Here is a 24,250-nt window from a genome sequence, read left to right as displayed (position 1 = left end):
TCTTCTTGGGTCTTGGTAAGTGACCCAGCCAATAAAATCTGGTTAACAATCCAGCTGGAGTGACGGTGTGCCAAGATAGACTTTTGGATCAAATCCTGGTTGTATAAACGGCAGGGGCCTCTTACTGGCCTTGCACATGCTTTGAAGTCATTTAGGGCTTAAAATCCTCCGTCATTTTAAAAATCATGAAATTTTCCAAGGAGTAGAACCTAAACGGTTCCAAAATCCATCTTCAAGTTCTAAAATGGAATATGTGGTGGAGGAATGATGGATTTGATTTTCTTAAAGAAGACCACTAGAGGTCACAAGAGATCTTGGAAAGAAAAAGGTGCTTTGTTTTCCGCATCTGAAGAAAAAGACTGGCTTTAGGTTCTCCCAACTCAAGTTGAAACAGTGTTCGTGGTAAAAGGTTGGTTTAATCCAAATACACTGCTTTCTTTAGGACTACCACTAAATTAGATTCTCTGTGAGTTTTTTTCCTTCATTCACTGATTTCTTATAGCACAGGCACACACTCACTCTCGGACTTGAAGAAATACACTATTTAGGGCATTTCAAGTAACATCAGAATCACTTTTTCAACAGTACATGTTTAAGTCTAGCTAATGAAATGCAAATCCTCTCTGGATGTGGAAAATACCGTCAGACAGGAGAGGAGAGGCCGGGCCAATATTCTGAATGCAAAGGTGGCTCGCCCCTGCTGCTGCTGTCGTTCCAGTCCTTAAGTGTGAACTTTCCATCTGTGAATTCGCAGTGCTTTCTTTGCTGGCAAGGAAACAATGCGCATCTCCCACCCTGGAGGGAAGCTAGCCTGTGGATTTTCCTCTAGGATTGTAATTATACAGAAAAGTGGTCAGGATGCTGAAGTGTTGAAACAATCCGAGGGTCTCCCTGTCACCAAGAGACCATGCCAGTCCCCTGGGAAAGGTCTGTGGGTTCCAGGCATCATGATGTTCTTGAAAGCCCAGCTAATTGACATAGTGGAAACAAGAAGAGCGTATCCTCCCAGGAAGCCAGGGAGAGCCGTCCCATTCCTGTCATCCTCTACCTCGCCTTCCCCTGGGTTTGAGGACACCCACACCCCAAGTGATGTGTCCTTGAGAAACTATTGATTTCCTCATGCTTTCGATTCTACTACCATTTTCATCTGATACATTTGTCAGAGACTGATAGACATTTAGGTACCTGAGCAATCAATCAGTCTTTATGGGATGGACCTCTTGTTTCCTCCAAACAAAGTAAAATAAAATATTCTGTAACTGATTACATTAACAAGCACATCATTGCCTCCTCCAAGCCACTTCCTGAATGGAAGATATAAAAGAATATTGCTTTTCACCCAGAAAATGGTATTGTTCCCATTGTATTTATGTTGATGAATTATAGCCTGACATAGGCATAAGCCCTGAAATACTGTGGGTCACAGAGGTGCTGGACACATGGCTGTACTGTGCCGAATGGATTCATATTGAGTTGCCACTCTCCTGTCCCAGAGGCAGGCAGTGCTCATCACCTCGAAGTGCTCCGATTGAAACATTTTACTGGATGAATTGTTTTTTGTAGCTGGAGTGTTTTGTTTCTGTGGGGCTGGACTTTGTCATATGCCATTTGAGACTCTGCAAGGCTGATGTCATACTTTATCATTAGCACTGAGGCTGATGCAAGATCATAAATTATCAATTACCCCAAGGAATGCATTTGGCAGAACAAGTTCCACTGTATCCATTTTGGGGAAGAGCTGAAGGGAGAGACTCCTTAGAACGCCACAATTTGGATATTTTCTTCTTATTTTTCCCGGAAGAATTAGTAGTGAGGTATGATTATGGATAACTTTGTTAGTAGGCTGCAGAGGGCTCATGATTAGGCATACGGCCTTGGGCCTCTCTGAGCCTTTATTTCGGACTTTTATATCCATGGAGTATTATTTTTGTATCCATCCTACGTAGATAAAAGCCCATGGTACACAGTTGATTTTGGAGTTTTCTATAAGATAGGGGTCTCAATTGAGTTAAAAGGACTAGGATATTGAATTATCTTCATTGAATAATAATGAATGAATAATTGAATTATTTACAACAATTATCTCTATTAATATCAATGTGGGGTTTTGTTTTTGGCAAAGTGTTTGAAATGGATTTCTTGGCTATTCTCTTTTAGAATCTTTTGTTTTTTCAAACAAGTATCATTCAGGACTCTTTATGGAGAAAAGCTCCCCTCTGTTAACAGTGCCCTTTTGGCAGGTTAAGTGGGGAAGTGGGTTCTGGAATGCAGTGGGTGTTCTAGGTTCTTTGAGCAGAGGTCCTGAGTGCTGGGGGGGGCGGAGGGAGGAGCCAGTCGGCGGGGGTTTCCAGGTGGTATGGGATGTGGCAGGGGAATGTGAAGTCTCCCCAGAGCAAGTGCTGCTGAGGGCTTACTGCCTACAGAGAGTCCCTTGTATCACTGCATTGTACCCTCCCTGCTGTCCTTGTCCCTGCCTGTTTAGTAGATGAGAAACCAAGGCTTAACATTGAAGTGCCTGGGCAGGTTTCTCAGTCAGTACAGGGCTGTGGGCTCCCCTCAGGCCACATGTCCCTCACCTGGAAAACAGGCTTAGCAATGGCACCCCTCAGCGCTGCCAGTGCGTGTGGGATACCCATATATCCTGAGGATGGGAAGGGCCCTGCCCACATTGGCTGTCACTGTTTCTCCTGTGCTATAGCCTGCAGGGTATGTAGATGTCAAAGGTCAACAAAGCCAGACTGGTTAAAGTGGTCAGGACAGATTTTCATCGGTAATAACTATTACAATAGGGAAAAGCATGCAGTGTCAACTGAACTCAACTTTGGTTTGTACAGAGGTGACTGGGCCTTTTAGAGAGAAAATGAGGGAATTGGGAGGGGGCAAGGAGAGCCTCAGTAGAGTCAGGGACATGAAAAACTACAAGAAGTGGGAAGTGCGGTTGTTCCTTGTGAAACCCATCTGAGTTTGCTAGCTGGAGCTTATTGAAGTTAGGCTCCTGCCCTCCCAAAGAGACTGGGAGACAAGGGCCCCACCTCAGGTGTTGGCTGGAATTAGTAGGACATCCTTTTGGCAGCCTTGCTTTCTCAGGAAGGCACTTCAAGGAGGGCTGGGGTCAGCCTCAGGTTGTGGCCTTGAGCTCAGGGAAACTATGTGGGTGTTTGTTCAAGTCTTTATAGACCAAGGTTGAAGTCTAGTCGAGAAGAGGGTTCAGAATGTCTTGGTTAAGCTTTGTTACATAGAAGCACAGGACTCCATCTTTGTCCGCAAAGAGTATATTCCTTGGTTGGGAACATGCTCTGCTTTGACATTAACACAAAAGTGGACAATAGATATCCAGTTTTGACCCTGTCATTAGGTTCCTGGGAAAGGAGCCTGGGAAGATGAACCACTGAAGGGTATGGGGGGGAAGTGAGCCTTGAAGGATGCCAGAATTTGGATAACTGAGGGAGTCACAGTGCTGGATTAGGGACAGAGGCAGAAGGAGGGAAGATGGTGAGGTTCCCTTCTAGGGACAAAGTATAGATCAACTTGTATTATTGTTGCTGATAATGATGGAAAGAGGCTTTAAAAATGAGACTAAGGGCTCTGGGCTCATCCCAGAAACAGGGGGGCTAGCAAAAGTTTTTGAGTAAGGGAGCGAGGTGAAGAAAGCAGAGTTTTAAACAGATCAGTGATAGTGGACAGAATGGGAAAGTTTATACCTACAGCGGTCAGTGGGCAACCAGTGCAATGATTCACGCGTCTGTAGTGATAACCTCTTCCATTCCATGCGTTGATTATAAACGTTCTTCAGTTGTTCTTATTGACCCTTCCTACCTAAGTAGTAGTGATATTAATAACAGTAGCATGCCACACATTATCATCTCACCATTTAATTTACTGTCTTTATGATAGATGAGAAAACTCTGGCACAGAGAGGTTAAGTGATTTGTCCAAGGTCACAGTTTTTAAACCCAGACTTAGGCATTCTGGCTTCCAGCCCAGGCCTTGACCACTACACTGTAGCATTTATTCTCCAATCTTTTCACAAGAGCCCTGCAAGCCTTCAATGCATTTCTGGTGGAGCTTTGGTACGCCCAGCCACAGGTGGCCGCTGGTAGCTCTCACAGTGATTGTGCACACACAAACATAGATGGGTAGGTAGTCAAAGACTACTTTAAAGAATTAGTGTGGGCCTGAAATAACTTGTGAAATGGCTATGGTGTCAGATACAGTCCCATCCATCCTAAAGACTGTTTGTTTCTGGCTCCATGGTTTAAGTGTATTTAGTCATTACTTTAATAATTCTGGTATAATGAACACACAGTGTTATGTTAGTTTCAGCTGTACAATATAGTGATTCAGCAGTTCTATACATTACTCAGTTCTGGCTCCACGTTTTAGACTCATCACTAGAGAATCCCTCTGATGCTCTGGCATGTGGGACGAGACTATTGGTTGGTTTATGACATCATTGCCAGGTTGATAGTATAGTATAACAAACAAATATCCTGGTTTCCTAGATAAGGACCCTCTGCTGTCTCTCCTTCCAGAGAGTGTTGACAAGAGGTGAAGAATAAGGTTCAACCTGAGGAGTTATGTTTAAGCCCCACTGGTCGTCATCTTCTCTTTGTTTCTTCCTTCTTGTACATGCTCTGTTGGCTAGCTTTCTCCTACATCTGAGGTTTTATATAGCAGAGATCTAGTTTTTCAAATATGTATTTCTTTCATCAAGATGATGCTTCCATCAAGATGCTTATTACTGATGAAAAACCAACATCATTCCAACAGATGAGGCTCTGTCACCAGAGGTAAAGGTTTCATCATGGGTACAGGGTAGAGATTTTCATCCAGAGTGCATGCAGTTGTCCACTTTAAAGCATTTAGATGTGGAAAGTAGAGCTGTGGCAGGAATGGGGGAATCTGATCCAGGAGTTGGGGCAGAGCTGGGTGGATGAGCCCATGGTTTTGACCTCTGGCCCTTGAGCCAAAGTCTCCTCTCAACTGTTTTGCTTGTGCTCGTGTTTCTTGCTACCCATTTTCAAAAGGAATGTCAAAGTAATTTTTTGAAGTAAATTTTTGAAGTGCATTGTTGAACGCTTAGTGTAGTATGTGACAGCAGGGTCTAAGCTGACCTGTTCATAACATGCTCTGCTGCCAACTATTTCTGTCATCTCAGGTGGAGCATTTCATCATCCCCATGAGCCTTGCTCTCCTCCATCTACAGAGGTGAAGATGGCAATGCCTACCTCCTGGGGTTGCTATGAGAAGTATAGCAATAAATATAATCTGGATAAAGCCCTGAGCTTTATATACATATGAATCACTCAGATGAACCTACTATTAATGTCAAAGAGAACATATTAGAAGATCAAATGGGGGGGTGCCTGGGTGACTCAGATGGTTAAGCGTCTGCCTTCTGCTAAGGTCATGATATCCAGGTCCTGGGATCAAGCCCCACGTTGGGCTTCCAGCTCAGTGGGGAGTCTGCTTCTCCCTCTCCCTCTGCCTCTCCCCCTACTTGTGCTCTGTCTCTCTCTCTCAAGTGAATAAATAAAATCTTTAAAAAAAAGGAGGACCAAATAGGATGATGAAGATGGCATAGTAATAAAGTAAAGGGAAGAAGAGATAAAAGTTAGTAGCCAAATCAGATATACTACAGGGAAACAAACAAAAAGGTAGAACATTTTAATAAGAGTAAGTATAAGAACATCCTAGACAGGTAAAATAGATATAATATAACCAAGAGTATACTAAATATAACCAAGAGTGTACTAAATATAAATATAACCAAGTGTATATTAAAAAGAAGAAAAGACTGTTAATGGAGTCCAAGGGCCAGCATCACCGTGCTACCATAAACCTGGTTCTTGGTTCTCCCTCTCCTCCCACACTGGTTGTCAAGGTCACTATACAGAGTCCTGACAATGGAAATTTGAGGTGAGTGTCTCCAAGACAGTGAGCAGAGCTTCATTATTTTTAAACCAGCATTTCCCCCTTTACGGGAAATGTGGAGATGTTTCAAGGAATAAAGGGTAGACTTCTGGTCCAAGATGGCGATGTAGGAAGACCCTGAACTCACCTCCTCCATGGACACACCAAATCAATTGCTATTTCAGAGCAATTCCTCCTGAAGAAGGATGGAGGACTGACTGAAGAGCTTCTGAACAGCACAACAAATGATAGAGGGACCACAGAGAGAACAGCAAGAGAGACAGAGACACAGGAATGAAGGGAACCGTGAACTTCAGTGGGCAGAGATAGTACCAGGGATCATGAGCAGAGTCTGCCCACAGAAAAAAAGCCTCAGTTTAAAAGGGCAACTAGAATATAAAGGAACCAGCCCTAGAACCCTGCCAAATGGCAGGGGAGCTGCTGGAACTTTCTCTGAGTCAGAAGGGCCGGTGAGCACCATGGTTTCTGTTCTCCATCCACCTTGATAGGAATAAAGGGTACCATGGGCCAGTGTTGGGTAAATGCATAAACAAGGTTAAATATTCTTTATGCTAGTACTTCTCAGTCTTTAATACATAACCGTGTCACTCTAGAAGGCACATATACTAGGAAATTGTCTTTAGACAGTGGAATTCTTTTTGGAGGAGGAAAGGAATGCTGAGGACAATGTCATAGAAGTAATGTTCCTTGAAACACTGGGGAAATACTGTCCCCAGGTTTTTGTCCTGTCTCATGACAAATGCTACCCTACATTCCATATCCAAATATGCTGAATGTGTTCCCTTTGCCTGGAATTTTCTACCCCCAGGTCTCTTGACATAGCTCTCTGCCCTTCTCTTCATTCAGGTCCCAGCTCAGATGTCCTTCCTCAGAGAGGTCTTCCCTGGCCACTTGACCCTGTCACTCTCCATCTCAGAGCACTTACCACTATTTGAAATGTTTGAAGTAATGTATTTGTTATATTGTCATTCTGTTTCTCCTATTTGAATGCAAGTTCATGTCATGAGCGTACTGCTGTGTCCCTGACATTTAGAACAGGCTCTGGCACATAGTAGGTGCTTCACTGAAGGAACGAACACCGAAGTTAATGAAGCCTTTGCATTAAACAGGGTGGAAGATCATGATGATCTCATGCCGATATTTATGCGCTACGATACGCTCCTGAAGGAAACTTATGGCGAGTACTTCCTGGCTGAACTAATAGAGGCCCAAGACGAAGAGAATCATGCTGTCGTGTGCGAGGTTGGTGATTATTCTGCCTGGGGATGCGCTTAGTGAGAGAAATGAAAGAAATAAGTGATACTGCTCCTGGTTTTTGCCCAGCTCCCCCAGAGCTGCTATCCCCTCCCTGCTTCCTGAGGCCCTTCCAGGTGGTGTGTCAGGCCCGCTTCGGAGCGGTGACATCACCCTCCTTCCCAGCGTGACCTGGCTTTAGGTTTAGGTTTTTGTGAGGTGCTTCCAGATACCAGGCTGCTGTGGACTCTTTGCCCTGCCCCTGAAGGTAGGGATGGAAGTTAGGGTGAAAGGGAGAGATTCTTGAGGGCGTCTGGGTGGATTTCTGAGAACCCAAGATCCCAGAGGCCAGAGATCACAGACCAGCATCCTGCTGGCACATGGATTTTGTTTGACTTGGAAAATAATTCTTTTTAACTTTTTGTTTTAACAAAATTTCACACTTAGAGAAAACTTTTAGGCACTGAAATTTCCTAAATGGTAACATTTTACCACATTAGCTTTATCATTCTCTTTGCTTGCTTTTTCTCCCTATTTTTATATATAAGCATATATATTTATATTACTTATATTATATTGTAACATAAATGTATTTATACCATAATATAAATATACATATATGTATTATTTTAGAACTATTTATTTATATATTTTTCTGAACCATTTAAGAATAAGTTGTGGATGTCACGACCCCTTTACTGCTAAATACTTCAGTGTATATTTCCTAAAAACAAGAATGTTCTCTGATGTAACTGCAGTACAGTGATCAGGCGGAGCAGTTATGATTCCTACAGCCCTATTATCTGATCTACAGACCTTATTCTGATTGTATTGGCAGTCCTTGATAGCAGAAGTAAATCCACATCATCTGTTGCACTCAGGTGTCCTGTGTCTTCAGTCTCCTGTAATCGGAACAACTCCCCGGTCTGTCTTTGTTTTTCATGACAATGACCGTTTTGAAGAGCACAGGTCAGTTATTTTGTGCAGCGTGTCTCAATTTGGATTTATCCGTTGTTTTCTCATGATTTGATTTAGGTCATAGATGATTAAATTTTGTTGTATTAGTGGCTAGCATTTCAAAATTAGGAAAGTGTATATAACAACTGGAATTTCTAGTTTCTCCGGAAGTATCAGAAGGCCTGCTGTCGGGCCCCAGTGAATCGGAGCTGTGGAACAGCTGCTGCTATAGGCAGTGCAGGTGCCCTTGAGCACATCACCATTCCTACTGTGTCCTGGGGGTTCATGGCCCTCCGCTGGCCATCTTCCCCACTTTAAACCAACCTGGCCCCATGAGCATGTCAGTCGTGACCGCTGACTCAGAACATGCTTCATGAGTGTCCTGATTCCACACCATCCATCCCGGAAGGCTCTACTGAGATGGGAGGTAGGGATAGCAATAAAGAAAGATGGAACCCACCCCCTCTGGTTTGACAGCTGTAGACTCTGTGGTCTACCTACACCCAAGGGAAGGGGGGGAGAAGAGACACAGAAGAGAGCTGGCGAGCTGGCTAGATTTGGTGTGTCTCAGCTCAAAGCAGGGAGCAGGCTGACCTGGCACCTTGGGCAGCCACTGTGGGCAACTCTGCAACTCTTGAGACTGTCTCTCATCCTTGCCCTGCCCCCAGAAGCATTCACAGAGGGACACTGTTCCCTTACAGAATTTTAGCTACCTATGGCTTCCTTCTCTGCATTTGTCTCCACATGATTTGATAATGAGGATTCGATCCCAGTTCTGATAGCTAAATGTAAGTGTGTTGAGGTATCTTTAGACCTTTGTGCTGGTTTCAGTGTGCTGAAATTGGCCTTCCTGAAAAATATCATGATGGAATTCTATCTCATGTCCTACTCCATCGGACACTTTGGGCATTTTAAGGGTTGAAAATGCTGAACTAGGAATATTCACAGCCTCTGCTCAGTGGTATGGAGAAATTGTCTGACTGGAAAAAAAATTGAGACTTTTAGTGCCTTAGGGTAATTAGGGAATGTATGGTGACTGTTCAGCTTTAGGTAGGATAGGGCTGTGACCAATGGCATCTGCTTTATGTGTGTATGAGAAATGTGAGGAAAATATTTTAGATATTTAGAACTCAAGGACTCAAACTTGAGCATACATTGAAATGACTTCTTGGGGTGATTAGAACACAGATTCCTGGGACCCAGCACAGTGTGATCTTGTAAGTCTGGGATGGGCCTAAGAATGTGCATTTTTCACTAGTTCCTGGGTGATATTGATGCTGCTGGTTCAGGAACCAGATTTGTGTACTCCATTTTAAAGGCCTGAAGCTCTCCTCCAAATGACTTGTTGTTGACTTGTGTATAGGGACCTCACAAGGTCGGCCTTTTGTTGATGGTTTTAAGAGTCAAGAAAAGAAAGCAATTCAAATGTGAGCTAAGATGTTCTCTTTGCATCACATGAGAAATATAGAGGGCAATTTCTGTAAAGGCCTTTAAAAGAGGTTTATATAAGCTTGGACTGAAGACTGTTTTTGACAACAAGATAATCTTATTTTGAATGAATTTCTGTGTTGCCTTTTGCATATCATAATAATCAACAAACATGGATAGAACCCTTGGGTACCCAGCCCTATACCTGAATTCATAGAATCCCAATACTTCATTCATAGAATCAGGCAAAGATGACCACAAATTAGTTTGTTTTTTTTTTTCAAGTGGATATTTGACCTTTGCGTTGTGCCAGTTTATTGAAAAGCTTTCAAAGGTGGGAATTCAGCATTCTAGGATGATTGTTCAGGGATTCTTCATACACTGATTTCTCTATTTGACAAAACTGTAAGAGCTATTTAAAGAATATTACTTTTCTTGGGAAACTTGGAATCAAAAGTTCTTTTATTCTGATAACATGATCTGTTTAAGACTTGGTTCTACATCAGCAGTTCTCAAGCTCAGTTTGTATGAGAACCACTTGGGAGACTTTTAGACTATCCCCATGCCAATGAACTTGTATCCAGAATGTATAATGAACTCATATAGCAATAAAGAGAAAAATCATCTAAATAAAATGTGGACAAATGATTGAATAGACATTTCCCCAAAAAAGATATATAAATGGCCAATAAGCTCATGAAATGGTGCTCAACACCATTAGTCCTCAGGGAAATACAAACCAACACCACAATGAGATACCACTTCGCACTTGCTAGGATTGTTATAATAAAAGAGAGGGACGATAACAAGTGTTGGTGAGGATGTAGAGAAAGTGGAACCCTCATAGACTGCTGGTGGGATTATAATATGGCATAGCCACTTTAGAAAACAATCTGGAATTTTCTCAAAAAGTGAAACATAGAATTAACATTTAACCCAGCAGTTCCACTCCTAAATTGAAAATACATGTCCACATAGAAACACGTACATAAACATTCATAGCAGCATTATTCATAACAGCCAAAAAGTGGAAATAACCCACATGTCCATCTGCTGATGAATGAATAAACAAAAGGTGGTATAGCCATACAATGGAATATTATTAGGAGATAAAAGGGAATGAAGGATTATGCATGCTACAACATGCTTGAACCTTGAAAACATTATGCCAGGTGAAAGCATCCAGACCTCAAAGACCACGTATTGTATGATCCCATTTATATGAAAGCCTAGAAAGAGCAAGTCCATAGAAACAGAAAATAGATCAGTGGCTGGAGAAAGAGGTAGATGGGGAACAACTAATAAAGGGTATGGCGTTTTTTTATGGGGGGGGCAGGGGACGAAAATGTTTTGGAATTAGTGGTTGAAGGTGTGTATCTTTGTGAATATACTAAAAGCTACTGAATTGTATATTCTTTAAAGGTTTATTTTTATGGTAATTGAATTATATCTCAATTAAAAATCCTGATGCTAGGATATACTTAGACCAAGTAGATCAATCTTTCAGGGTGGGACATAATCAGCATTTCTAAAATGCTCCCATATCGTTCCAGTGTGCAGTCCAAGTGGTGAAACATTTATCTGTAGATGCATGATGGAAAACGAAACCATATCTGGTGAAGGGCAGGATGGCCTGAGAGAGATAAAGGCATTAGTTTCTGAAGGTGAGAACTGGCCCTAAAAATTAGATTCTGAGGTCCTAGTCCATAATATTTGTTTCTTCTCCATTGAAAGGGTTATTTTTATTTTTTCATATTTAGGTTTTGCATTCTCCTTTAAGGACTTTCATATATGTTCATTCGGCCTATAGCTTCAGGCTAATGAATAAAGGAAGAGTCAAGGAATATTTGGGCCCAGCAGCACCATTTTGAAAACTATGTCTTTACATGATGAGACAAAACTACTGAGAAGTAATGATTGATGAAGACCCCAGTCAGGCCTTTTAATGACCAAAATGGCCTTTGTTTTTTAGAGAAGGCTTTTATTTGTTCCAGCTTTATTGGGATGTAACTGACATATATGATTGTGTAAGTTTAAGGTGTACACCATGTTGATTTGATACATTTATATATTGTAAAATGATTCCACCATAGCATTAGCTAATACCTGCATCACATCACCTAATTACCAGTACCATTTTGTGGTGAGAATGTTTAAGATCCATTCTTTTAGCAACTTTCGAGTATCTAATACAATATTGTTAACTAAAATCACCATGCTCTACATTAGATCCCAAGAACCTATTCATCTTACAACTGGAAGTTTGTGCCCTTTGACCAACATCCCCCCCCTTTCACACGCCTCCCAATCCCTGGTAACCATAATTTTACTATTTCTATGTGTTCTTTTTTAGATTCCACATATAAGTGATATCATATAATATTTGCCTTTCTCTGACTTATTTTGCTTAGCATAATGCCATCATGGACCATCCATGTTGTTGCAAATGGCAGGATTTCCTTCTTTTCTCGTGGCTGAATAATATTCTATTGTATGCATATATACCACATTTTTAATTAATTCATCTGTTGAAGGACACTTAGATTGTTTCCATATGTTGGCTATTATGAATAGCATGAACATGGGAGTGCCAATATCTGTTCGAGATCCTGTTTTTGTTTCTTTTGGACATACAACCAAAAGTAGTATTGCTAGGTCACATGGCAGTTCTATTTTTAATATTTTGAGAAACCTCCATACTGTTTTCCATACTGGCTATAGCAAATTACATTCCTATGAACAGCACATGAGGGTTACTTTTTTTAAAAAAAGATTTTGTTTTTAAGTAATCTCTACACCCAACATGGGGCTTGAACTCACAACCCTCGAGATTAAGTGTTGCATGCTCTACCAACTGAGCCAGCCAGGGGCCCCATAAGGGTTACTTTTTCTCCATATTCTTGCCAGTGCATTGTTATCTCTTGTCTTTGTGATGATAGCCATTCTAATAGATGTAAGGAAATATCTCATTGTGGTTTTGATTTTCATCTCCTAATGATTAGTGAAGTTGAGCATCTTTTCATGTAGCTGTTGATCATTTGTATGTATTCTTTGGAAAAAATGTCTATTCAGATTCTCTGCCCATTTTTAAATTGGATCTTTTTTTCCCTGTTGAGTTGCAGGAGTTCTTTATGCATTTTGGATATGAACCCCCATCTAATATTCCAGTATATGGTTTACAAATACTTTTTCCCATTCTGTAGATTGCTTTTTCATTGTGTTGATTGTTCCTTTTGCTGTGCAGTAACTTTTTAGTTTGATGTCATCTTTCTTATTAATTTTTGCTTTTGTTGCTTGTGGTTTTAGTGTCATATCAAAAAAATGGTTGCCAAGAACAATGTCAAGGAGCTTCTTCTCCCTACATTTTCTTCCAGTAGTTATACAGTTTCAAGTCTTATGTTTAAGTCTTTAGTCCATTTTGAGTTAATTTTTGTGAGTGGTGTGAGGTGGAGTCCAATTTCACTCTTCTGTATGTGGATATCAGTTTTCCCAGTACTGTTTATTGAAGAGACAGTCATTTCCCCATTGAGTATTCTTGGCTCCCTTATTAAATATTAGTTGCTCATATATGCAGGTGTTTATTTCTGGGCTCTTGATTCTGTTGCACTGGTTTCTGTGTCTGCTTTTATCTTAGCACTGTACTGTTTTGATTATTGTAACTTTGTAATATGATTTGAAATCAAAGTGTGATACCTCCACCTTTGTTCTTTTTTTAATGATTTATTTATTTATTTAAAATTTTTTAAAAGATTTTTTAATTTATTTTAGAGAGAGCACAAGTGGGAAGGGCAAGGAGAGGGAAAGAGAATCTCATGTAGACTTAGTGCTAAGAGTGGAGCTGACATGGGGCTCCATCTCAGGACCCTGAGATCACGACCTGAGCTGAAACCAAGAGTCAGACACTTAACTGACTGTGCCACCCAGGCACCCCTATTTATTTGAGAGAGAGAGCAGGGGGAGGGGTACAGGGAGAGGGAAAGAAACTCAAGCCAGACTTTCTGCTGAGCACGGAGCCTGACTTGGGGCTAGATCTCATGACCTGGAGCTCAAGACCTGAGCCAAAATCAAGAGTTGGTCGCTTAACCAACTGAGCCACCCAGGTGTCCTTCCAGCTTTGTTCTTTTGGTGTCTTTTGTGGTTCCATACAAATCTTAGGATAGTTTGTTCTATTTCTATGAAAAATGACATTGGAGTTTTGATAGGGATTGCACTGAATCTAGAGATGGCTTTGGGCAGTATGAACATTTTAACAATGTTAATTCTTCTAATCCAATTGTTTTTTTATACTATTGTGAATAGGATTTTTTCTTTATTTCTTTTTCAGGTATTTCATTGTTAGTGTATAGAAATGCAACTGATTTCCGTATGTTGGTTTTGTATTGTGCAACTTTACTGAATTCATTTATCAGTTCTAACACTTTTTTGATGGAGTCTTTAGGATTTTCTATATGTAAGATCATATATCATTTTCAAACAAAGACACTTTTACTACTTCTACTTACTACTACTTTACTACTTCCTTTTCTTGCCTGATTTCTTTGGCTAGGACTTCCAGTCCTCTGTTGAATAGGAGTGGTGAGAGGGGGCACCCTTGTCCTGCTGCTGATCTTAGAGGAAAAGCTTTCAGCCAATCACTGTTGAGTATGATGTGCTGTGGGCTTGTCATAAATGGCCTTTATTTAATTAAAATATTTTTATACTATAGCCTATTTATTGAGCATTCTTCTCGTGAAGGGACATGATATTTTGTTATATGCTTTCTCTGCATCTATTGAGATGATCGTATGATTTTTATTTTTCTATTAATGTGGTTTATCACTTTTATTGATTTGTGTATATTGAACCACTTGTGTATTTTGTGTGTATTGACCCTTGCATCACAGGGATAAATCCTGCTTGATCATGGTGTATGATCCTTTTAATGTGCTGTTGAATTCACTTTGCTAATATTTTGTTGAGAATTTTGTGTCAGTATTCATCAGGGATATTGGTCTATAGTTTTCTTGTAATGTCCTTATCTGGCTTTGGTATCAGAGTAATGCTGGCCTCATAAAATATTCAATTTTTTGGAATAGTTTGAGAAGGATAGGTGTCAATTCTTTAAATGTTTGGTAGAATTTACCGGTGAAACCATCTAGTCTGGGGCTTTACTTTGGCAGGAGGTTGATTGCTGATTCATTCTCTTTACTTGTTATTCATCTGTTCATATTCTCTGTTTCTTCATGTTTCAGTCTAGGTAGGTTGTGTGTTTTTAGAAATTTATCCATTTATCCTAGGTTGTTCAATTTGTTGCCATACAACTGTTCATAGTAGTCGCTTATGATCCTTTGTATTTCTGTGTTACCAGATGTAAAGTCTCCTTTTTCATTTCTGATTTTGAGTCCTCTTTTTGTCAATTTTGTTTATCTTTTCAAAAATCAACTCTTAGTTTCATTGAACTTTTTGTACTGTTTTTCTATTTCATTTATTTCTGCTCTCATCTTTGTATTTCCTACCTTCTGCTAACTTTGGGCTTAATTTGATCTCCTTTTCCAAGTTCCTTGAAATGTAAATTTGTTTATTTGAGATCTTTTTTTCCCTGATGTAGGCATTTATTGCTATAAATTTACCTCCTAGAACTGCTTTTTCTTTTTCTTTTTTTAAATTTTTATTTGAATTTTGGTTAACAAAAGTGAAATATTGGTTTTAGGACAGAATTCAGTGGTTCCTCACTTACATACAACACCCAGTGCTCATCACAAGTGCCCTTCTTAATACCCATCACCCATCTAGCCCATCCCCCACCCACCTCCCTCCATCAACCCTCAGTTTGTTCTCTATCATTAAGAGTCTCTTATGGTTTGTTTCCCTCTCTCCTTTTCTCCCCCCTCCCATATGTTTGAATTGTAGAACTGCTTTCTCAACATCCCATAGGTTTTGGTATTTTGTCTTTCCATTTCTGTTTGTTTGAAGATATTTTTTATTTCCTTTTTGATTTCTTCTTTGGAACAACTCCATGGTTGTTCAAGAATTTTTTTTTTCCCATATATTTGTGAATTGTCCAGGTTCCCTGCTGTTACTGATTTTTAGTTTTATAACATATGGTCAGAAAAGATACTTGGTATGATTTCAGTCTTCTTAAATTTGCTAAGACTTGTTTTGTGGCCTAATATATGATCCATCCTGGAGAATGTTCTATGTATGCTGGAGAAGAATGTATAGTCTACTGCCATTGGATAGTATGTTTTGTGCATGTCTGTTAGGTCCATTGGTCTAAAGTAAAGTTCAAGTCCAACATTTCCTTGTAGATTTTCTATCTTGGATGTTCTATCCATTGTTGAAAGTAGGGGTATTGAAGTCCCCTACTATTACTGTATTGTCTATTTCTCCCTTCATATCTTTTAGTATTTGCTTGATATATTTAGGTGGTCTGATATTGAGTTTATATATATTTATGATTGTTATATCTTCTTGACAAATTGACCCCTTTATCATTGATATAATGACCTTCTTTGTCTCTTGTTTCTGTTTTTGGCTTAAAGTCTTTTTTGGTTTCTACTTGCATGGAGTATCTTTTTCCTTCTCTTCACTTTGAGCCTATGTGTTTTCTTAAAGCTGAAGAGTTGGGTATTTCTTTTCTTTTTTTGAAAAAGAGAGAGAACGTGAATGGTGGGGGAGGGGCAGAGAGAGAGGGAGAGAGAGAATCCCAAGCAGGCCCCATGCCCAGCGTGGAGCCCAACATGGGGCTTGATCTCACAACCCTGAGATCATGACCTGAGCTGAAGTCAAGAGTCAGGCGCTTAACTGACTGAGCCACCCAGGCGCCCCTGCTATCTTGAATTCTTTATCTGGTAAGTTAGAGATCTCCATGTCTTTGGGTTTAGTTACAGGAAAATTATTGTGATCTTTTGCTGATGTCATTTCCTTGATTTTCTCATGTTTCTTGGAGTTTTTCATTACTGTCTTCACATCTGAAGTAGCAGTTACCCCTCCAGTCTTTACTTTCTTCAGAGAGACATACCTCTGTTAGCCCTGCTAGAGATCCTGAGGGGTTCTCAGACCTTCTATGGATAAATCTGCTCCACCTTTCTTTCTCCCTCTTGTGGCAGACTTCTTTTTTTTAAGATTTTATTTATTTATTTGACAGAGAGAGACACAGCGAGAGAGGGAACACAAGCAGGGGGACTGGGAGAGGGAGAAGCAGGCTTCCTGCTGAGCAGGGAGCCCAACATGGGGCTCGATCCCAGGACCCTGGGACCATGACCTGAGCCGAAGGCAGATGCTTAACAACTGAGCCAGCCAGGCGCCCTTGTGGCAGACTTCTTAAGTTCATATGCATTCTCTGGATCTTACAAAGCACCAGGCCGAGTGCTGAGAACCTCTTTTATTTTCCCAAAGGTACGTGCTCAAAAAGACAACCTCTTTTATTTTCCCAAAGATCCTTTGGTGTCTCTAAGGGTAGGTGCTCAGACTGATTTTCTGCAGTCCTCACTAACTGTCTGCTAAAGCCTGCTCATGGTTTTGTTGGGAGTGTGCACAGGAGCTGGCCACAGGGTGGGATGATGTGTGGGTAAGGCACACAGGTTGCTGGGAGTACTTATGGGCCAGTTGAAGGGTTTCATGGGCAAGATATTCCCAGGAGTTTGTGGGCAGGCTTCCTGATGCAATCGACAATGCAGTTAGGAATCAGGTCCCTTTATTGCCCTCCCAGAGTACTATTTGCTGCTTTTCCTAGACTCTTTCTGCTCCCCAAGTCATAGGGCTCCAAATTAAGTACTATGGATGAGGTATAAAAGAAATGGACCTCTTTGGAAGAGTCCCTCACAGGTGGGGAAGCTGGGTGCTCACTCTCACATTCTCCCTTTTCCCCATTGGATAAATCATGGGCCAAGAAATCTTGCCCTAAGCTGTGCCTCACTGGGGGGTGGGTGAGATGGGTAAAGCCAGACTGTTCCTCTCATTCACTTCAGTGCATCCAAGCTCATACTTTTTTTGCTCCAATGGAGTCCTAGAACTTCTCTGGAAACTGTACTTTTTACAAAGACTCTCTCCTCTGTAAATGATTATCTAAGTCCATATTCTCCAAGGGCTTCTGGACCATGGCCAAGACAAGCTGGACCCAGTCCTCTTTAGGGTTCATAGTCAAGACCGAGGTGTGTCTGCCTATTTCCTCATGCACAGTTGGCAAAACTCTTCCAGGTCCCTTGACTGGATGCCACAGCTCCCTCAGAGGCCTTTTTGTTCATGGCTGGATACTGAATGTTTGCTGTTGAGCTCGGGGACAACAATGATGGACATCTTTATGCCGCCATGAAGCTGATGTCACTCTGGAGAATGCTTTTAATTCTTTGTTTTTAAGGTGCCAGTTTCAACCCAAATCACTTGTGTTAGTGCTTATGAAGAGCAGCTGCAGTGACTACCTCCACGTATTTTCCTCTCTAGTCACATGTTACACATTTTTCAGTGCATGTAACATCGGAGGAAATTTGCAGGCTGAAAATTGCAGTCCCAACCCTGCAAGGATCCTTCGGTGTCTCTAAAGAGGCAAATGGAGTCCAGCCCAGTTTCTGAGAGGCCATGTTACCTAGACACCAGACGCTTCACATTCTGTGGAGAAGCGACCGTGGACCTCAATCTTTAAATGGAAGGGCAGAAGCAGGACCCCCTTAACAGGGAGGAAGCCAGTCCAGGACTTGGGAGCACATCTCCAGTTTCTACTGAGCTGTATCTGGTGCCTTAAGCCTTTTATGTTCAAGATCAGTGCTGTCACTCCCCTCCCACCTGCCTCCCGGACCCTTCTACCAACCACCTGGACGTTCTTCGGCTGGCCCTGTAGACAGTGGTATGCGGGAACTAGTTCATTCTGCCTCACAAGAACCAAGTGTTCAATCCTCAGGAACTTTGCAAGCTGGTTGTTAAACACAGCCATTATTAAAAATTAAATTATATAAACTTGCAGTACAGTCACACTAGAAAACAAAGTTAATGCTCAACACTCATCACTTCCTAATTATTTTATTATTATCTTCGCTCTTGAGATTATTTATGTCTATCATCTCTCTAGTGGAAATACTATATAATAGTGGCTACTGGGCATCCCGTCCCAACTCCCCATTCAGTAACATCACATTGGTAGCTTAAAATTGGCCACAATGGGAATATTTACACCACGGAGACTGGCAAATTGCTAAATCAGGGTTTTCCCCACCCCAGTTGCTGATTAAGCATTTACGGGCAACACACCATGCTTACAGGTGACTGCAGTTGACCAGAGATCACAGAACAGAGTGCATCAAATCTGTCTCTTCCCACACCAGCCCATGGTAGTTACAGGCCATGCACATAGAAAGCCTGGGATCTATGCCTGTGCCAAGTAGGAAACTCTTGACTAGTTAAAGGTTTTTAACTGTGCAGGCTTTCTTTGGCTTGATAGCTACTTGGGAGGAGTTTTGAGTCATCACTTTGCTGCGCAAGTTGCTTTTCATAACTTTATCCTGGCTTACCTTGACATCTGGTGTTTACTCCAAACTGAGATTTTGGGGAAGGGTGGTTGGAGGCCAAGGGCGGCTCCTAGAGACAGATGGGCAGAGCGTCTGCTTTGGCATCATCCACAGCATGGGCAGCAGTGGTCAGAACAGGCACCACTGACCTGCGGGTGGGCAGAGCCTGCCAACTCAGCCCTGCTGTTGGCATGAGGCAGAGGGGATCAAAGCTGGCAGTGGTCACAATAAGGGCACCCTCATTATGGAGTATGGTCACCCAAAAGGGATGAGTGACTGTAGGGCTTTTTAGAAGGAAGCACGAATGATACAGTGCACACATGTCTCTAAATGGGCCTGTGTTTGAAGACAAGGCCACTGCATGTAGGGATTTCTAGCAACCAGAGCTTTATGTATCCTAATATATATCCTCACAGGAAAAACAAGAACAATAAGCAGAACTTTGTGGTGGAAAGTTATCTCTGTTGCCTAGAGGATAGATAGCAGTCAACAATCAATGCCTTTTCATTGTTCAAGTAAAGGAAGTTCACTGAATCTATTTTTCCAGAAAACATACACACACACACAGATTTGAATTTGAATACTCCCACAAATTCATATTTCAGAATGGTGTTTCTCAAATCAGAATAGTTATTTAAAAGAAACTCAAAGGAAAAAGCAGACATTTCCACAATATGTCCTTGCTCTGTTGCAGTTCATAATTGTGAACTTTTGTGAATTGTCACAACTGAGGATGAATGACGGGAATATAACAGGTTGTGGAATTGGAGAACGTTACATCTTTGTTCCTAATGGCAAAACATGTTTTTTCTCATTTTCATCAGAATGTGTGATCCATGCCATTTGAAATCAAATTCCAAACACAATGAGCCATTAGTGTAATAGCTCATTACTAACAGCGGTCTTATAAATAATACATTCTTATCATGCACATGCAGCTCGCTGTGAAGCCAGCAAAAGGTATTTCAGGCCATCGAAGTTTCGTTGCGCCAGCGTGGCTGTAGATTAGAAGGACATCTCCATGTGAACCAAGATGGATGCCAATTTTCCCTGCCGAGAGTGAGGCTGGCCGTCTCTTTCTGCACATATGGTAGATGGATTGGTTAATCAGCGTCTGCTGAGTCTTGGGCCTAAAATTACAGAGAAGCCAGACAACTGTGGCTACGCAGCCTTTGTTCATGAGTGCAAACAAGACAAACAATCACTTGTTATTTGGGAAAAAAATTAAAATGTTTATTTTGGACTTTTATTAAAGTGTCGATGGCTTTATAGAACAGCTGTGTAAATCCAGCCTTGTACAGCTAGTATCATTGTGGGGTGGGGGTGGGGGGCTGTAAAGAAAAGAGTACGCATGGAAAAATTAATTTTTAAGAATTCCTCTTGTATTCCAGCATTAGGGAGAAAACAAAGGGAGTCTCACATTTATTTTTCAAACACATGTTTGAAAACAAATGACTTTCTACTAGAAGACACATTTGAGAACAAATACTTTAATGCCTAATTTTTCTATGTGTCATATAAAAGACTGAGTATTGTTGTAGCTTAATTTTGTGCTTCAGTAAGTTCAAATATTAACCATTTTCTCTGACTGACATTTATGGGATGCTACTGCATTCTCGGGACTAGGAAATGCCAATGATGAGTTCTTTTGCTTCCTGTACAGGATGGTTGTCTCAAGAAATACAGCGTGAACACTTGAGTAGGACCTAGTAAAGCTGGTTTCTAACAGGAGCTGCAGTCAAATCAGTCAACCAGAATTTGCTTAAAACCCAAGTTATAATTAACAGGAGGAGTTATTTATGTACAATTTAGTTTTCTCTCTTTTCTAATTTTAGTGAAATATAATTGTATAACATTGTATAAGTTTAAGGTTTACAATGTAGCGATTTGATATATATATGATATGTATATACATACATATGATATATATTATATATACATATATATTTTATATATATACACACATATATACACACACAAGTATATATATATTGCACAATAATTACCACAAGAAGATTAGTTAATTACAGAACTATGCATTCTTTCTTGCTCTCTTTTAAAATTTTAAATGCTTTCCTTGCAGGGAAGAATGACATACAGAATTATTGAAGGGACATCATAAAGAATTTCAATCATAGATATCTATCAGTGTGGACTATGACAGAGTTCAATTTTGTTCATTTGTATCACTACCAATAATAGGTGTAGATGGGCTAATTACTCATTAGAAGATAACTTGTTTTCTCGAATTCTGACACTTCTGACACCAAATGTGTAGAGTTTTGCTTACACCAACTAAATTTTCAGCTCCCTAGATACCAACTGGGTGTCCTGTGATTCAGTGCTGATGCTACCTGGAGTTAGTGTGGATCTCGCAGGGTAAGGGCTCAGGCCCCCAAAACTGCCCCCACTTCAGGTGCCAGTCATAAGTCCCAGGTTGTCACCTGTACTTCTAACTGACTGGCTATGAATCAGGTTCCCACAGCCCCCTCCTTAGGGGTTGATAATTTGTTAGAATGGCTCACAGAACTCAGGGAAACACTTGACTTACTACTGCCTGCTTATTATAAAGACTACAACTCAGGAACAGCTACATGGAAAGGATGCATACAGCGAGGTGCAGGGGAAAGGGCCCTGAGCTTCCGTGTCCTCTCTGGGCATGTTTCCTCCCAGCATTTCCATGTGTTCACCAATCCAGAAACTCCTGATTCCCCTTGTTGAGGGGATTTTATGGTGGTTCCATTAATGATTCATTATATCATTGGCTACTGGTGACTGAAGTCAATCTCAAGCCCCTCCCCCCTCTCCAGAGGTCAGGGGGAGGTGCCAAAAGTTCCAACCCTCTAATCAATCACATGTTTGGTTTCCCTGACAATCAGCTCCCATTCTCCGGGAGTCATCTCGTTAGCATAAACATAGGTATTACCCAAAGGAGCTTATTAGGAAAAACAAAAGATGTTCCTCTCAGGAAATTACAAGTGTTTTAGGAACCAGGGATGAAGACCAAACATGTATTTCTTATTACATCAAACTGTCCCACTTATCTTCCCACTTGTGTATTCCTCATCAGAGGCCTAAATTAATGGGACTGTTGTAAGAGGTTCAGAACCAGGTATCTGTTCGGATGCTAGGAGGTGACGTATTTGTAAATCAGACCCACATGGTGAACCAGTGTTGCAAGTTTACTTCACTCAAACATCCCCACCAAACCTCTTTGCTCACATCTCTTCCCCATAAGACCATCCAACCAAATAAATGAATGAATTCAAGAAAATCAAAGTTCCAATCTGAAAGAGTAGGTGACCATGAACATCTCTGAATCCAGGGTCAATCGGATGGAATGCCAGCTGGTCTTACTGAGACTGCATGGTGGAGGGGAAGAAAGTGGACAGGAAGGCTGGCCTTCCCGTGGGATAATTAAAGGATATTTGACAGGTCTGGGCAAAGAGGACACATGTTCTTTCCCTCTAGAACTCTAGCAACTTCCCTAAGTTACGTATCCACTTCTAGGATTGTTCACAGTGGTCATCCATTGGACATTTTTTGGAGCTTGTTGTGTGTGCCGTGCATGGTGCTGGACACTAGAGCTTCTAAAGGAAAATATTCCTCCCTCCCTTAAATATCTCAAAGTGCCTGCCCCAAGCTACCAACCACCCGCATGCTGTGGGCTCCTGGAAGTTTCATGATGAGAATTCATTTGGGGTCTGATAGAGTAACGAGATGTTTTGGATGTTTCAGGTGGAAGGTGTAGCTGTCGGGTTCATGAGTGTGTGCTCAAGAGTGAACATGCAGCTCCTGCATGAGTGCTTTGACCTGGGGCCCTTCCACGGACTCTGCATCCCACACCCCGATGATGTTCTGCAGCCACTGGAAGAGCTAAGCGTTAAAGGAAGTCAAGGTACAGTGGCTATCACAGGAACACTTCAGCAATTACATCCATGCCTTCTGTACCACTGTGCCTTTTGAGGAGTGATGGAACTAGATGGCTTATTTTATGTCTCCTTCTCCAGTTCCCTTTAAGGTATAGTTTCCATGGTTGATCATATCTGGTGCACTCATCTGTGAGCACAGATGGCCAGAAGTGCACAGGTGTAGACAGAAATGGTGGCCCTGCAGCTTAAGGTTCCCTAAATTCAGAATGCCTGCCTTAAAATGTTCATTGTGAAATAATTGATAGTATTTCAGCATTTTATACACACACACACACATCAAAATATAATGTGTTTTTTCAGGTCAATAACTTGAGAAGTTCTTTATGCTTTTAAGTTTTAATCCCACCAATTAGTGCTTTTGTGTTTGTGTCTTTGACAAATTATTATATAGTACAGGTCTACTGCAAGTAGTCATTTTTAACTTACTTAAATTATTTCTAGCCATATGAAATAATAAAAATTGATTTTTAAATATTGTCTGTATCAGGTTCTTCATGAAGTGAAATTAGGTAATCTCAGACTTTGGTATTTGATGAGGTCTTCCTACATCCATGGGTATCTTTGCAGGTAAAGTGTTTCCATTCTTAAATCAGACAAATGCAGGATATGTTAATTCACTTCTCTAAATCTGGGTTTCTTCCTTTGTAAAATAGGAATAATATTAATACCTCCTACATGAGGGTGTTGTGAAGTTTCACTGAGATTACTCATGTCAAGGGCTTTACTCTGTCTTTTTTTTTTTTTTTTAAGATTTTATTTATTTTGAGAGAGAGAGCATGAGCAAGGGGGAAGGGCAGAGGGAGAAGGAGAAGCAGACTGTCCACTGAGCTGGGAGCCCGATGGATACAGGGCTCGATTCTAGGACCATGGGATCATGACCTGAGCCGAAGGCAGACACTTAACCGACTAAGCCACCCAGGCGCCCCTTTACTCTGTGTCTTGAGCCAACTTGGTGCTCATTAAATGTTGACCATCATTGTTAGTGATAGTTACTTCTTTGTGATTGGCCTTTCACCTACTTGAGCCTTCTAAGGTTAAAATCAAGGCATTTTGAACTGCTCTGCTTTCTCATGTTTGAAGGATGATATCAAGGTTGTTCAAAAATAGGAAGAAGACCACACTGGGCAGTGGCAAAGGACTTGTCAATGTAAGCAATGGCAGGTGTCTATCTGGCTGATCTTATCCCCTCATTGAGAACCACATGCATGGATGTACAAAGCTTATCTGAATGTTCACACTCATTACAGAGAACTTACAGAGCCACAGATGGAGAGGTGTTTCCTTTTT

At 41.1% G+C, this 24,250-nt stretch overlaps 1 protein-coding gene across 1 annotated transcript in view; it reads left to right on the top strand.

Annotated features, from left to right (window-relative positions):
• The window catches only part of CFAP61 (cilia and flagella associated protein 61), a 304,410-nt gene that overhangs the window by 27,523 nt on the left and 252,637 nt on the right, over positions 1-24,250 (top strand). The window contains exons 7-8 of the mRNA XM_064572747.1: positions 7,044-7,176; positions 22,770-22,929. Of these exons, the coding sequence (XP_064428817.1) occupies positions 7,044-7,176; positions 22,770-22,929 (293 nt within the window). The remainder of the gene's footprint in view (positions 1-7,043; positions 7,177-22,769; positions 22,930-24,250) is intronic.

This window comes from Mirounga angustirostris, unplaced genomic scaffold (genome assembly GCF_029215605.1).
Source record: "Mirounga angustirostris isolate CCGP_5_RB_7025 unplaced genomic scaffold, mMirAng1.0.hap1 SCAF_10, whole genome shotgun sequence".
Classification (NCBI taxonomy): domain Eukaryota; kingdom Metazoa; phylum Chordata; class Mammalia; order Carnivora; family Phocidae; genus Mirounga; species Mirounga angustirostris.
The sequence above is the reverse complement of the archived record's forward strand: the minus strand, read 5'-3'. Positions and strand labels throughout refer to the sequence as shown.